The sequence below is a fragment of the Pundamilia nyererei genome, unplaced genomic scaffold, assembly GCF_000239375.1.
Source record: "Pundamilia nyererei isolate P.nyererei 1_Seehausen unplaced genomic scaffold, PunNye1.0 scaffold00064, whole genome shotgun sequence".
In the NCBI taxonomy this organism is placed as follows: Eukaryota; Metazoa; Chordata; class Actinopteri; order Cichliformes; family Cichlidae; genus Pundamilia; species Pundamilia nyererei.
Genome location: NW_005187465.1, coordinates 1,508,524 through 1,524,515, shown reverse-complemented (window position 1 = coordinate 1,524,515; position 15,992 = coordinate 1,508,524). Strand labels below are relative to the sequence as shown.

General features: G+C 39.5%; 1 protein-coding gene across 3 annotated transcripts in view; it reads right to left on the bottom strand.

The window, feature by feature from the left end:
* Positions 1–15,992, bottom strand: part of klhl13 (kelch-like family member 13) — a 42,406-nt gene that overhangs the window by 20,056 nt on the left and 6,358 nt on the right. Inside the window, exon 1 of one of the 3 annotated variants that reach the window (XM_005735480.1) lies at positions 13,923–14,265. The exons of 1 other annotated variant lie outside the window; for it this stretch is intronic. In XM_005735480.1, coding sequence (XP_005735537.1) covers positions 13,923–14,020 — 98 coding nt within the window. In that variant the 5' untranslated portion in view covers positions 14,021–14,265. Of the gene's footprint in view, positions 1–2,016; positions 2,089–13,922; positions 14,266–15,992 lie in introns of those variants that run through there. One more of the 3 variants, XM_013911493.1, reaches the window with a different exon arrangement.

Genomic DNA, 15,992 nt, shown 5'->3' with positions numbered 1-15,992 from the left:
AACAGTATCTTGTTGCTACTTACCGTCTTAAGCAGTCCCTATGGGGGGACTACTTGTTTTTTTGTTTTTTTGGTTTGGTTGTTGTTGTTTTACTTTTTAGAGACTATTTTCTTGTGATGTGTAACTCAAATAGGTCTCCTTTTTCACAATAGTTAACCCAAAATTGAAAAAACAAAACAAAAAAAACAAAACACACCTCTCAGCAAAGGTAAGATTTGCATTAAAAACTGGATGCTGCAGCAAGGACTTCACTATAAAAATTATATTCTTACCATTATTAGTCAAGAACAGAGAGAACCATAACTATAAGGGATCAGCTTGCAGAGTCTCACTTCAAACCCTATGCAGCATTTACAGAACTGTGCAAAGACTCATATAGCATGGTTTTTCACAGGACTGCACATGGATGAGTCCACAAGTGCAACATGCATTGTTTTTTAAAACAGTGTCTTTATTTTTAAAAACATCACAGGCTGCAGGCTGGCGAATCACCTGCAATACCGCTCATTTGACCTGAACAACTGACCTCAAGCAATGTGACAGAACTGGTCTACTTTCACTGGCCGCAAACCATTTTGTCAACGTTAAAGACTGTATTAAGACAGTAGTTTTGATGGTTTTGACAAAGATCAAGATTGAAATGATAATAAAAAAGGGAAGATCACTCTCCTGAGTTACAATTTAAAAAAAAAAGAAAAAGGATTCGCCATTTGAAATAAAATGCCATTTAAACACATACAGCATTTTTGCCTTTAGGTTTCAGAATAAGTAAATGGTGAATCATTAGATCGTTAACCTTGCACATATTAAAGAAACTCAGAAATGCATAATAATTACTGAACTCCACAACTAAAGACCCAACAAATCAAATGGTCACTTAAAAAAGATCTACACCATTAACTAAGTAAAATAAAATGCTCATTACTGGCCTGATTGCTGCTATTGTTATGCTTTACTCTGTGAGCAAATAAAGTATGTAAGCGAGCAGAGATTCATTAGTCTGCAAACACAGAATGGAAATTAAATGTCTGCTTGGGTATTGTAATGTTTTTGATGTACATAAGTGTGAAATGTAAATAGCCATCTTTCAGTAATTATTTTTATAGTAACTGTTGCACAGTAATTAACTTTACCAACAATTATAGATGCTGAATCTTTTTGCCGTGAAGGAAAACTGCACACAGGGCTGGAAATGCAGAATTATTAACGATGTGAGGCACAATTACTTTGGATCAGTTGGACGTGGGGAAAAAAAGGGTTTCAACTTGCTATACTATAAAAATGTCACTGAATGCTTTTGCTGCCTAATCTGGTTTAAAAATCATTATTGTTCATCTTTAGACTCATTATTCGTGCTAATAAAAAATTAAAAAAGTTAGCTTAGGAGTTGTGGGCGGAAAACTTTCTCCTCTTTTCTTCACAGAGAAACTTTAGGCTCTGATAAGCCGAGCTGACCTCAAACTCACAAAAAGCTTCATCAGGCAGGCTTTTCTGTCACCTCACTTCGCTTCACATCTTTGCACTTTAACACACCACAAAGACTTCAGCAAACTAACATTCCTGTGTAGACTTTTTTGTGAAGGCTCAAATGATTAGGCCAAAGACATTTGGGATATATGATGGATAAACATTAAGAGAAGGTCAGGGTGAATCTAATTGTTATTCCTTTCACATGCTGAACTGAGGAGCTGGTAGGAGGACCAATGAGGATACATAAACAGACAAAATAAGCACAAAACACGGAGACCTCTACCACCACAGGAGGTAAGGAAAACTAGAAATATGAGATCTAGCTATATTACTACAGGTCTGCTACATATGAATGATTAAGAATTAAATACAGCACCATCTTTTAGATGACAATGAGAGAATGGAATTGGTAATAAGGTACATTTTACAAGGAGATGATAATGGACCATGTCTAGCAGGAACACCATTACCACGAAATACTGATGGCTTTAACAATAGTCACAATCACACTGACACAGAGCACAGGCAATGTACTGGTACATTTACCCCGTCAGGTGGTAAGTCGGACAGGCAGCGAGGAGAGAGTGGGTTGTCCAAACCACAAAGGAGTGTTGGTGGCTGCCGGAATGAAACAAAGAAGACAACAGCTACAGCATCCCACATAAAAGTTCTGCTCTTCCTCACAGACCAGAGAACGGAGTCTTGAATCTCTAGCTGCATCCCTGAGCAGTCTGAAGATACAAAGCTTTAGTGCACGCAGCACTGACCAACGCAAAAATAATATGTATATTATGTTAGATTTTTTTCTCTGATCTTGAATAAAAGTACTATTATATTCAAATAAATTCTACTAAGCTTCTATATTATATGCGTATATAACATTTGCACAATCACATATGAACTTTTTAAAACATAGCAATATATAACACTGTATTAATTGTGGCGTTGTGTTTGTATGAAAGATTATGCTCAATAAAAGCTGTCACAAGTTCAACGCTAAACTCATTTCACAGTTTAATACTCAGCAGGTCATGAAGCACATTCAGCCTTTGAACACTGAGGGTGGATGAATGCAAAACTGCTTATCAAACACTCAGTATCATACACTGTCACACATACTGCTGGGATAATTTCATTAAAAGTCAGTGCCTCCCGTCTGATTTTTTATTTATTTAATTATTTTTTTGTACAATAACTTGTATGTACTAAATAAAGCCGTGCAAAATCTTGCCTTTGCTATGAAAATCTTGAAGTACACAGGATTGAGGGCAAACTTTTCACATTTTAAGCCACTGAAGAAAGTTTTTTCATATAACCAACTTTAAGAACAAAAATCACAGGATACATCAACTTGAAAAACAAAACGTCATCAGTTTAAGGTTTTGCATAAAGAGTAAGAAAACCAAACATTGGTGTCGTGGATGTGAAAGAAATTTAAAAAGTGCACTTTGGCTAAACTTCAAGGGGTAACGTTACCATGTGGGATAGGTGGCTGTCAAAACAAATTATAGCATATCTACCGTCTCTCTCTTTTTTTTAACCTGCATTTTGATGCCTTGCTTATCTTCTGGCTGTGATTCATACCGTGTCAAAATAATTTTATAATTTAGTCATATTGTAAACGGTTGCAAATGTAGCTAACAGCCATGAAATGGAGAAACAAAACTGATGTTCCTTAGTTCTTTAAAATGCTGAAATTTGAGCTCACAGAAAGGCATAACTAACATGTGTACTTTGAGGGCCTGTAATGAAAAATATACTATTCATAATATAGCATGAAGGTAAAATTTTTACATTTTCTCCAATAAATACGCTTAAACAAAATCACAAGTTACTTGATCATGTATAGAATAACCCCCCTATTCCCTAGAAGTTGGTATTATATCAGAAGCCTTAATATATTCTAAGAAAACCATTTTATTTCATTTGACTTTAAAACATTTTAATACATGCATAATACTGACCACTTCACAAGCTGAGTGTGAAGTAATAGATTACAGATGATATAAATCCCTCTTTTAAAGTCAATAAAGAGATCTATCCTAGATTTTATGCATAGACAAAGTTGTTAAAATTACTATCAGGTAGTACCTTGAAATGCAGTTACCTTAGCAACTACATTGGCACATTGATAACAATTCAGTTAAAGAATCTGTAAATACGGTGGTACAGAGGAAAGCCTTTGTTCAGGTCTTTCCTCAACCACTAGAAAATGTACTTCTAACTACAACGACAAGTGCAAAATATGTGATGCTATACAATCCATTTTAATATCAGTGAGATTTGCATGAACAGGAATGTTGCCTTAATTTTCAGCGAGCCGGAGGAGGAAGCTGAAGGGTTGAAAAGAAGTAATAAGGGAAAGGGTGGCAGCCTATCCACTCCCTTCATATCAGTGGAAAGCTTAAACACATCCTTACACCACTGACAGTTCAGGAAGCTAAAGTCAACTTGGCTTTCTCCTGGAATGACAGCAGAAGGGTCTTAAAAGATTAATGAGTATGGCTTTACTGCCTCGTCATGTTTAGCCTTGCATCGATAGGAACTTTATTAATCTCATCTGTTTTAGGTTCTTTGACATTTGTGGGACCAACATCACATTTTCTGGAGACAGATGCTTTTAAATTTGTAATGCACCAGAAATTCTTTTGACACGTAATAAAAACAAAAACAGATCACTTTTTCTTTTTATTCAGCATTGCATGTTATATATATAAATGTTAACAAAAAAACTTGGTGTCTACACGTGCCATCAGAAAAGGCTTTCCTGTGTCAGTTTCTGGACCCTGGTGCAAAGTAACCAGGGTAAAGGCTAAGTTAGCATTGCAGTCCTCGGTGCTCGTGTCAGATTTATTGTCAGATGCATTTATTTCCCCATTTGTTTGGCTGTTGACATTATTTTGAATCCTACTGTATAAATGTAATCATGGAGGCCACACAACTTGATTACATCAATAACTAATACACAGAATAGAGTGTGTCTTTATGAGGACATGGAGAGAAAAACGGAGACACCAATCATAATGGCAGTGGAGGGCACTAAAATAGCGCAGCCATTGTGTCTAAACAGGAAAAAATAAAAAAGAGCTAAACAGGCTGGTGTGTTCAAGCATAATCAAAGGCATTCTGTTTCACGTCTTTGCCTCCGACAGACGGCTTTTCATGTCTGATTTCATTTTTTATTGAATGCTGAACTCATTCCCTGCTTTCACACTGGAGACTGGAATTACCAGTGCAGGTCCAGTTTTGAAGTTGTGAAACATCTATATCGTCTAGCAGGGAGGGGATCAAAAGTCTTTTGAAAAGTCTGAACTTGGGATTTTTCGATTCCGCAGGCACTTGATTTATTGGGATGTGTCTGTGATACCTGCCCACACTTTGCAGACTCACAAAAAAAGAAGAGAGAAAAAAAAAGGAGAGATCTCTATTCTTAGGTTGGAGAAGCAAAAAGAAAGAATCATAGATCAAATTGGTGAGAAAAAAAACAGCATCATAATCTAAATGATCATGCTTTGGGGTGAGCCTATCTCTTGTACAAAGAGATACAAAAAAGTTAATATCTGATACCAATATGTAAATAATAATAACAAGTCCGTCAGTCTGACGCCTAAAATGCATTAATTACTGACAACAGTGGTAAAAGCTGAAACCTCTTAAAAGTAAGTGGAAGTTTTTCTGTGCCACCTTAAACTGTACTTAACTGCATCCTGTTTACTTTAGGTCTCAGTCACACATACCTGATGACTGGTCAGTGATCATCTGGCAAACAGAGGTTACAAGGGAAAGAAAAGAAAGAAGAAAGAAGTTCATTCTCAGACCTGTTTGTGAGTGGTCGAAGGAAAACGTTAGCGTGAAAGTGGTTGCAAAGAGGATACTGCACCAAAAACCTCTTTGCGATTGCTTTGTTAGCTAGCAGGTTGCCACAGTTACATGTAGATGTAGTTTGTGTGGAAGGCAACAACCTTTCTGCAAACACTTGCAAGCTACTCACCCAGCAGTACTGAAATTGTACAAGTACAACACAGATCAAAAAAACTTTTACCCTGAAGGTGAGCACTCTCGATTTCTGGTTTGCATCACACATTTTCAAGTTTCATTACAACTCAGAAAGTAAATAGTACAATCTATGCAAATCACAAACGACAAGAACATTGTCCAAAAGATCAAAGCAATCACAAAGAGGTTTTGAGTGTAGCACCCTTTTTGCAAAAAAATTTCACCTAGCAACAGCCAGCAACCACTCACCAACCTGTCAAGGAATACACACATTTTTCCCTGGAGATTACCTAGGGGTTAGTGTTTAGTCTCCAGGCCTGTGTGAGTCCACCTCTGACAAACTAAAGTGGCTGTAAATAGTTTAGAACAACTATGTGAAATAAAGGATAATGTAATGATTTGTAAATAATGTAGACCTACTGAAACGTGACAGTTTACTACAAACATCTCTTCTGAAACACAGGTCTCAAAATCCAAACTTACTGTCAGTGAAAAAGAAGACACCATGAAGTCCAAGTAACTCTCAGTCAGAGAGTTTTAGAAAAGCCATTTCTAAAACTTGGAGCACACCAGCCTCAATAATTATGAAATTGAAGAAGTTTGGGAGCACCTCGGCTCGTCATAAAGTTGGCAGTCTAACTCAGTGGTCAGTCAGAGTGAGATTCATAGGTCCTCTGAAGAGATACCTGCTGGAAGGATGGCCATGCCGATGGCACTTCATCAATCAGGCTTTTAAGGTAAAGTGGCTAGACAGAAGCCACTCGAGGAAAAAGACATCTGACAGCCCAATTGGAATTTGTCAAACGGCATTTTCAAGGACTCCAAGAACATGAGAGAAAAGCTTCGGGTTTCATGGAAAAACTGAAGTCTTCCATCACAAGCTACTAAAGCTTGGGGTGGCTGCATCCTACTGCAGGAGTGTAGTGACCGAGGAGCTGCGTGAAAACTGTCAAATAGATACACAAAACCTGCTCCAGAGTGTACAGAAATGCTGATCCTGGCACCTATGGATGAGATTGCAAGAAGCTCTGCTTGTAATGTCCTGACAAGTACGAGGAGGGGCTTTGATCCATCTGTAATGTTGTAATTAACAATGAAGCTCTCTTATTTTAAGACAAGAGAAAATAATTACTATTAAGTGCGAGAGAGAAAGAGAAACCGAAAAGATATCCCCCCTCCTTCCCTCCAAGGACACATCCGTGGCAAACACGGCTCATGCATCATCTGTGGAAAGACTTGCCGATGGCAGTTGAGAGATGCTGCCCTTCCAATCTGACAGAGCTTGAGAGGATCTATAAGGAAGAAGGGGATAAATTGTTCATGTTTGCAAAGCTTGTAGAGACTTACCCAAGAGCCCAAAGCTTTAGATGCTGCCAAAGGGACTTCCAAAAGTACCAAATTAAAAAGGCCTAAATAATTATTAAAATGAAAGACTTCAGTTTTTCCATTTTTAACAGATTTACGTATTCTTGTGTGACCGATGGGCAGAAAATTGCAATTTCATCCATTCAAGATCAAATCTACAAGATAAAAATGTGTCAAAGTGAAGGAGCTCACATACCTTCTGAATCCACTGTGCTTTGTGTGTGTGTGTGTGTGTGTGTGTGTGTGTGTGTGTGTACACTCAACAAAAAGATCACAAGACTCCTACAGTCTGGCTGGTGCCCTCACAATACACTCTCTAGCAGCTGAATCCAAAGCGCTTGTGAAAATAGAAAGGCACAAGACAAGGTGACAAAGTGCACGGAGAGAAACAAAACAGGGACGACTGGGTGAGCACCTCTGAAGCTAAGTGAGTGGAGTCAGGAGGAAAATCCATTTGTCTTTAGTAAACAGACACCTATAGTGAAGCGTCACTCTCAATCACTGAGAATAGCAATGCAATAATGCTATGTCCTGAGCAGCTCCTATTCATGAAAAAAAATAAAGAGTACAGTACAACGATCAAACACTACATCACATCAATCATCATCAAGAGAAAACACCACAAGTTTACAGACTCAACAGATTTGGCCTTTATCCATCCATTCTCTCCCACTCATCCTTATCAAGGTCATATGGGGGGGGGGGGCTATCCTAGCTACCTTAGGGCGAGATGTGAATTACACTCCGGACAGGTCGGCAATCTGATGCAGGGCTAACACAGAGAGACAGACAACTGAATTCCAACTCAGAACCTTCTTGGTGTGAGGCAACAGTGCTAACCACCAAGCCACCGTGCTGCCGCAGCTAAAAAAAAAAAAAAAGCCCTGTAGCTGGGAAAATGCAACCCAACCTACAGCATCAGCCTAGACATATTAATGTCTTAATCCCCGCACACACGCGTGCTTCAATTTAGCTGCTGCACATTTCTCAGCATCTCTATGTTTCCCTCAGCAAAAACACGCTTTCTTCTTCAACTAATCTGAAAACTCTAGGTGCAGCTTTTGTTTCGCTTCCTGCACCACACACACACAGACCCGCAAAACAAGAAACAGTGGGGAAGAGAAAAGGAGGAAGTGTTACAGTCTTTAAAATTCTCCTCTCATACCATCTCTTTCCATCAAACAGACCTCGGTGCATCCAAAGTGTGACAGCGGGTCTGTTGGATAGACTGCAATAAGAAAATGTGTTCACAGTGAAAACAGAGATTTTAATGAAGTTATTGTGCAGACAATTTTCCACCCCTTTTTGGTCAAGAGTTACCCTAGAAAAGGAAGAGATCACTCAGTTCTTTTCAGATACCTGTGTCTAGATGTGTCAGGCAAATTGCATTTGCTCTGTTGATTCAGATGAAAATTGGCACTTCCCTAATTAAAACGAAGCCTTCTGAATCAATATTCACAATGCACTGGTCACACAGTCAACAGTTATCCTTTTAATTGCTGGCAATCACAAATGGAAGCCTTATTTAAAATAGTATGTAATTAACCTGTTGGTTTTAATTAAAAACAGAAAAACTAATGAATGCAAAGGAAAATATTAAGCTTTGGGCCCGCTGATATTTTAAGTGCATGGTTGGGGCTCTCTCTGTCTAGGACAAACTATCCATGATCTCCAGATAATTGCCCGAATCGCAGCTAATAATCAGTCTCCATATGCTTTAATGAGCCTGCAATTACACCTTATAATCAAAGAGCACTTTGAGGTCAAGGTTCCATGAATACAACTGAAACTGAACTTTATCTGAATTTCAGGAAAAAAAGAAAAAGAAGAAAAAAGTTTCAGCCTACACCGCAAATCGCTAAGTCAAGAAAGCTTCCCACGGTGTTTGCTCATAGGTGGAACAATCTGTCAGCATGTAACAAATGTTGAATCAACCCGAAGGACGTTGTTAGAGGTAACATGACCCAGCAAGGCCTGCTGTATGTAAGTCAAAAGAACAACTACAGTGCTCTACCCGGGGCACTAACTTGCCCTGGGTAGAGCAGTAATTAAGCAGAGGCATAACTTTGCATACAAAGGGGTTTAATCTTTCAATATCCAGAAAGGGACGCATGATTAATTGTAGATCCTGCCACAATTGTATAGGTCAGCAATGTTTATTTCTATTTTTAATTCCCCTGACTGTCCCAATGTGGTATCGCCTCTCTTCCATTAAACCAATTATATTCTTTCAATGTGAAAACTATCCAAGTAGAACAGAATGTACTTGGGAGGGAGTTTTTTCTGGGAGTGAATGGAGAAAACTTGCAGCTCTTATGGAAAAAGAAAAGAAACAAAGGTGCAAATATAGTGACAAAGAGTAAGGTAGCTCTGACTGACCCTCTGACAAGAGTCAAGAATCTGATTTTTCTTTCGGGAATCTATTGTTGGCTCTGCTGGATTTGCTTTCCAATCCAGTCCTTAAACCTGAAATAACACTTTCTTTTTTGCCCAAATGTTCTCTCTGGGCTCGACAGCTGTTCTGATTTTTCTAGTCGTCCTCCCCAGTCTTTAAGGCAACTGTACTATTCTTCATTTTACAAGTCACTGTTTTAGTTTTGGGATTATAAAAAGATTTTCCTCTCTCGCTGCACTGTGTTCTGACAGACAGTAGCACTGTGAGTCTGATGTTATCCACCTAATAAGGGAGTTCAATTTGGTTACTGCAATGCATTTTTTTTTATTCTTGCCAGATTAGATACCTACTTAGAGGTGAACTGTTTGGTGAAAGTACACCCAACTTCATCTTATCTTTGAGTAGGTGTGTGCATGTATGCGTGTGTGCATGTGTGTGTGTGTGTGTGTGTGTGTGTTAGATGAGCGCAGATATGACAGTTTCACCTGACTGAACTCAGTTGATGCTCTGCCAGCCAGACTGCCTGTGCCTCTCCTCTGGCCTTTCAATGAAAATAAATGATCCCTGGGTGGCTGTTTCTTTTTCTACAAAATGGCCACAAGTCAGCGGGAACTTAATGTCCGCTCCAAAGGGAAGGGAAATTAAAAGCTCAGAGACAATTTTCTAAAGTTCTTAATTTATCCACCAGCACAGCAGACGTTAAGCTTCTTTGTGTGTGCAGGTAGATGCATACAGATGAATATCAAAGCCGTGATCCAAGGCTGGCCTTGTTTAAAAGTAGCGGCAGATGTTGATGCCGTGATGACGGGGTTCAATACTATAAGCTTTTTCAAGCAAACTATTAGCAAGCTATTCAATTTGTGCAGGAAGCTGGGAGTGCGCCGTAGCATTGCTTGACATGAAGGGAGGCACACCAGTGCTTTTTTAAAAGAATTATCAACTTCTAAAATATTAAATGTGCTCCTCGGCAAAAATAACTTGGCCCACTTTGTGACAAATAAACAGAGCAATAATTAACCGCCTCTTGAGCGAGTCTCTTGTCTTGTTCAGATTCCCATTGCCAATGTCTTGGACAGCAGTTAGCTAAGGAAGTCTTTGTTCTGTTCTGCAGCCTTGCCGAGCTTTAAGTTGCAGTACTTTTTTTTATTTTTTTTTTTTTTAAAAGCCGTCACCAGCAGCAGACCAAAATTGTTTAAACTGCAGGACAACAAACTCTCAAGCAGCAGCTGAATGATATCAAGAACTGCCAAACTGTGACCTGCCAGCCTGCTGGTAGGGAAAAAAGGCAAAAAATACAAAAGCTCTGGTTAGCAATGACTAAACTTTCAAAATAAGAGCAAGGGAATTTCCTGCTGCAAAGATTATCGCAGAAGACGCGGTTAAGAGGGGGTAGACAGAACATGAGCCAAGCCAGTATATTAATGATTTCTCACTGATCTCCAAATTTAGTTGCACTTTTAAAGAGGTTTTCAGCATTAGCTAAAAACAGCACTTTCAACTTTTCTGCTGTCACAGAAGTTAAACTCAGTCAGACCTGACTGAGTCCAATTAACACATAAATCACAGTGTGATATATCTGGTGAAACTCTTGAGAATACCGCCACTCTTGATTTATGTATTTTTAACCATAAAAAATGCCTGCGATCAGAGGGAGCTGAAATTCAAAGTCAAAGCAAATTAAAATCTACATCTCTTATTTAGTTTGTCAGCTGTCAAATCAAACATGTGATTATTTTCAGAATATTTGAATATAGATAAAATTTTGATTAAAAAAACCCCAGAACTAAACAAAACAAAGAATGACAGGAAAAAAACCCCTCAAGGTTGGACAAAATTCACAAAAATGGTGATAACTAAAGGGCTATTTACCTCAGAGACAGCAAAATTCATTTCATAGCAGTGGCACTGGGGATTTCAGCAGCAGCAGAAGGCTTTTAGAGCCACACGAGACATGTGAAGCATCTTGATTTGCAAAAATCTGTTAAACAGATTCTCGGGGCTTTCATTTTATGTAAAGCTGTTCAATCTGTATGGAATCTAATGCGGTCACACCACTTACACTGCTACAGCCGCAATACAATTTAAAAAAAATATACATCGAAAAATCATCTTGTCTATAAAAAAAAAAACCTTTTAATGAACAGACATCGCGTTCTGTGAGTGCTGGATTTTTAAAAATGGTCCATTTCTGTCATGGAAAAAAGCAACAGCGATCACTTACAGACTCTTTGAGGGTAAATATTAAGAAGCAATTTGTTTTCCAGACTTTCCAGCATTTTCCCTTAATTGCATTATACTGACAAAGAGTGACGGGAATGTGGGGACAGGGAGAAAGGGTAATGACGTGTTAAAGGTCCCTGGCAGGAATCAAACAGGTGTTGGTGCAGTTAAGGCTGCTGGCTCACCGTGATGCCTCTGAGAGGAGATTACAAAAGACAGCAGTCACATATATTAAGTGCTTACTACTGAATCACCGTAAGATGAGGGATGACATTCATTTCAAGGACTTTTTGTGGAGGAAAGATAAACCCAGTGCTTTTTCTTCACTGAGCTCGAGATTAGTCCACACACCCTGCTGCCAGTGAACCTTAACTATTCTTTTCTGGCATGAAATCTGCACCACAGGCAGTTCACTAGTCCATATATAGATTAGGGAGGTTTCAAAAGAGGTGAGCACATTGTGCAAATACATCTCGTTTCTTTATACATGATGAGCACTGTATACTCTAAAAGCTCACTCTCCTGTATCCACCCTGCTCGGGATACATATACAGAGATGACTCTTGCAGCAGATGGAATTAGAAATGTCTCTGGAGTCAAACAGAGGGAGGGCCTATAAAGAGTGACTTCTCCCTGCCCATAGTGTAACCTATAATTGGGGGCCCAATATCAGCGTGCCTAAAAACACAGCTTACTATTTACACTTTTTTAAAATAGACGTGTTGTGGTGGGGCAGGGCCACACTTGGCAGGATGAGGTGGATTCTCAAGGCCTGAATATGCTTCACTTGTCAGCGTGTCCACATTATCTCCCATGAACAGAACCCAAACGATGTCTGCAGCCACTTAAGTACACTTGATGTGCTTTTCCTCCAAACGGCATGCTGACGTGCTGGTGAGAAGATCCTCCTCTCGAATTTGCACAATGTCAAGCCTTGAAAATAATGTGAATAGTTAAGCTTCAATGCTTACAATCTCTGACAAGGTCTTGATTAATGCTATGGCAAAAAGGCGTTACCGGCATTCGACCAGAATGCAGAAAAGTCACTTTTAACGCACTGACACAGCAGGTTTTCCTTTTTCCAACAGTGACGCACAAATTCAGCATATCTACAGACTGAATTTTTTTTTTTTTTTTTTAAAATGCTCATTCACTTTTCTCTGTTAATAACTTTTTCCACTTAATTAACTTTAACTTCTTATTTACAATTAACCATTTACAGCCAATTTACGACAACTGCTTTTATGGGGTCTGTGTCGCCGTTTCAAAGAAATTAAATTAACAAGAAGGTCAGTAGTTTGAGCTACAGGCTGTCAGGAAATGAGGAAGCGCCTTTTCCTCTCGGTTGCTACCATCACTGAGATGCCCTTGAACAAGGCCTTTAACACCCAACTGCTCTGCTGGAGATGCTCAATTGCCAATAACTGTGACTGCCGGGCAGGATGCTTAACCTAAACTAGCCTGATGAAATCTAGATTAAATCTATAATTAACAAGTCAATAGTGTCATTAGTGAACTTTTATACATACAAGATCTCACAATTTAGTCCTCTCCAGGATTCAGGACATACTATCCAGTTTAGGTTTATGCTACACAATAAAAATGTATTTCGTACATTTGCTTGTTCATAGCTGTGTTTTGAGTATGAACAGTTCTACTGAGGATATTTAAAGGGGAGCCTGACATAAGAGAAGTAAAAGCATGGCTTTCTCTTACTGTGCTGCACTAATACAAAAATAAATATTTGAGTAAAACCATCAAAAATAATCTCCTAAGCTTATAAAGATACATGATTACTGGGAACTGCATGAATCCAATTTTGCAGAAATCCCTCTAAGTAAGCCCAGTTAGCCTCTGAAATTCCCTTTAGGCTTTTCAGTTAGCCAAGGTTGTCTTGAAAACTGTCACTTCCAAAATTGTTCTTACCATCTGTAAACCAACCCCGTTACCGTTCAGAAAGTCAAACAAGACACTTACAGGTAGAAAAAAAAAATGTAAAGAGAGATGATGGCAGGGACTGTGTGAACCACTCCAGATCTACCCTTCCCCCTTCCTCCTTCCTGAACAGTAGCAGATGACAATAGCTTCTAAACCAGGGCACGCCAGACATCCTGACAAAGGCAGGCTCCTCCCAAGCAGCTGAGTCCCCGGTTCCCAAATAAACACAGCCACAGGGAGAGGGCAAGAGTCGGGGATGTGGAGCATGCTGTGTCCAGACAAGCAGCAAAATGAGTCCTTTTGCCCGAGAGCAAGGCACTCTCCCAGCAAACCATAAAATTCATCTTGGACAAGGGAAATCTCTTGACACACTACAAGGCTTAATCGCATAATTAGGGCTGCAACAAAAACAACGGTGTCACACTCATTTAAAAAAAATAACATAAAATAAAATATTACAAACTGAGAAGCAAATAACTGCATCTCCATATGCGCTGCTGCAATTGTATATCTTGAATGCTATTCAGCTCTTACTCACATGTAAGCAGGCGAAAGGGGTGAGGACCTGGATGTCTTAAGAACTGGCACTGGGAATTTCCAGCTGACAGGAGAACCGCTTTTCCATTTCAACGGCATGTTGTTGTCACCAGAATGGTGCTACAGCAATACCAACAGCAAAGACCATTTCCATGAAAAGGTTTCCAGTGCAGTCTTCCATCCCACTCTGCCCACACCATTTAAGGGGGAGGGAGAGCAGCAGCGGCACCAGCAGCTACAGAAATACACTGGTAAAGGCAGTGCGGGCTACAGTCGGGGTTGTGACTTTAGCGGCAGCACTGAGAAGCCAATAGATTGCATCCACCACGACTACTTGCCCTGCTGCATTCACAGTTGTCTCGTGGTAGGAGGGGGAAGAAGCCCTGCCTTCTCATCACCCTTTCAGGGTAGTGAATAGCCCAGTAGCTAAGCAACAGTGCCACCTTGTTAGATGAGCTGTGATTACAGCTCTTGGCTTTCGGTGCAAATACAAGGATGGTAGATTAAGAAAAATATATATACACAAGTCAATTAAAAAACAAACAAACAAAAAAAACAACCAAAGGATCCAGTCTCAAGAGATGGGCATGTCACTGATTAAACTATATAGTTCTATATACTAAGTACTGGACATGGGCCACTATATTCATATTCCCATTGCCTTTTAAATTAACAGTACAGAAAGAGCGCAAATTGATCAAAATTTTAACTACACTACCTGAACTGTTCCACTTTACCAAACCTAAGCATGTAGGGATTTGGAGTCAACTGCAAGTTGATGTTCTCTTCCTCTTAAATTATCCCCCACACAAAACTGATTGGAAGGCGATTGGTGGTGCAGTTGGATAATGACCTAAAACCATGGAAGCAACCCAAGAGCTTATTAAGGCAAAGGAGTGGAATGCTCTTAAATGGACAAGCCAATCATCTAACTTCAAACCAACTAAGCCCACCTTTCCCTTACTGAAAGAAATAAAACGGAAGGCACAAACAAGACCCACAAACAAGCAGGTACTGGTGCTAGATGCAGTGAAGGCAGGGCAATGCATTCCACAGGAAGAAACATCATTTGGTAAGATGCTCTGACTCAAGACTTCAGACAGTCATTAACTGCAAAGGATTTGCTGTAAGGAGTCCCAGTAGGCTTTGCTTTAGGTCACAATACCTTTGAGATACAATGCAACACCTTTTACAATCCATCTGATTAATAGATCAGATGATCGAACACATCGACAGCTGAGATTTACACTGATGTTATAGAATATTACGTTACAGACTACAGCCAGCTTTTTAGCTATAGCATAATTTTCTACCTCTGCAATTAACTAGAGGAGCCTAAAAACTGCTGCTCAGGCTGTACGAGTCAGACTGTGGTCACGGGAAGACAGAGTTGTCACTGTGATTGTGGCTGTGGCCATGGCTGTGCTTTGGACACGGGCATGATTAAAAGGCTTTGACACATTGGTTTCTGCTGCGAACTGAAATGGCTGTGCATACTGCAGGTTCTGAACTCTTGTGCTGCGTGGGCAAGTCATTTGTCTTACCTACGCTTTCTTGGCTGGGAGGTCATAGAAACAGTGCAGAGTAGTTACAGCACAGCGAGACATATCCTTAGCGCCACAGATTGGCTGATAAATGCAACCACAGTTTATGCTATGCCCGCTTCCACAGTCAGAAAGGGCAGATCCATCTAAAGGCTATGCACAGTTATACATATGCAACAGGGCTGCCCTTGAAAGTTAACACTTCATTTAATGAAGCATTTAATGAACATATCTAATTTGATTAACATTCCCCAACTCAAATCAATTATTTATCTACCTGACAACAAGGGCTGTGAAAACTAGGAAAACTGACCAAAAGTCACTCTTATTTGGAAAACACACACAAATATTTTAAATAGCTGCACACATTATATGTGCACATTATGTCCACAAGTGGTCAAACAATAGAACTAACCTGAACAGATACATGTACTTCAACATAAACATGCCATTTACAAGCCCTACATTACCACATATTACAAAAAAAAAAATCAAGATTGAGGTTCTATATACACAGCAGGATGGTT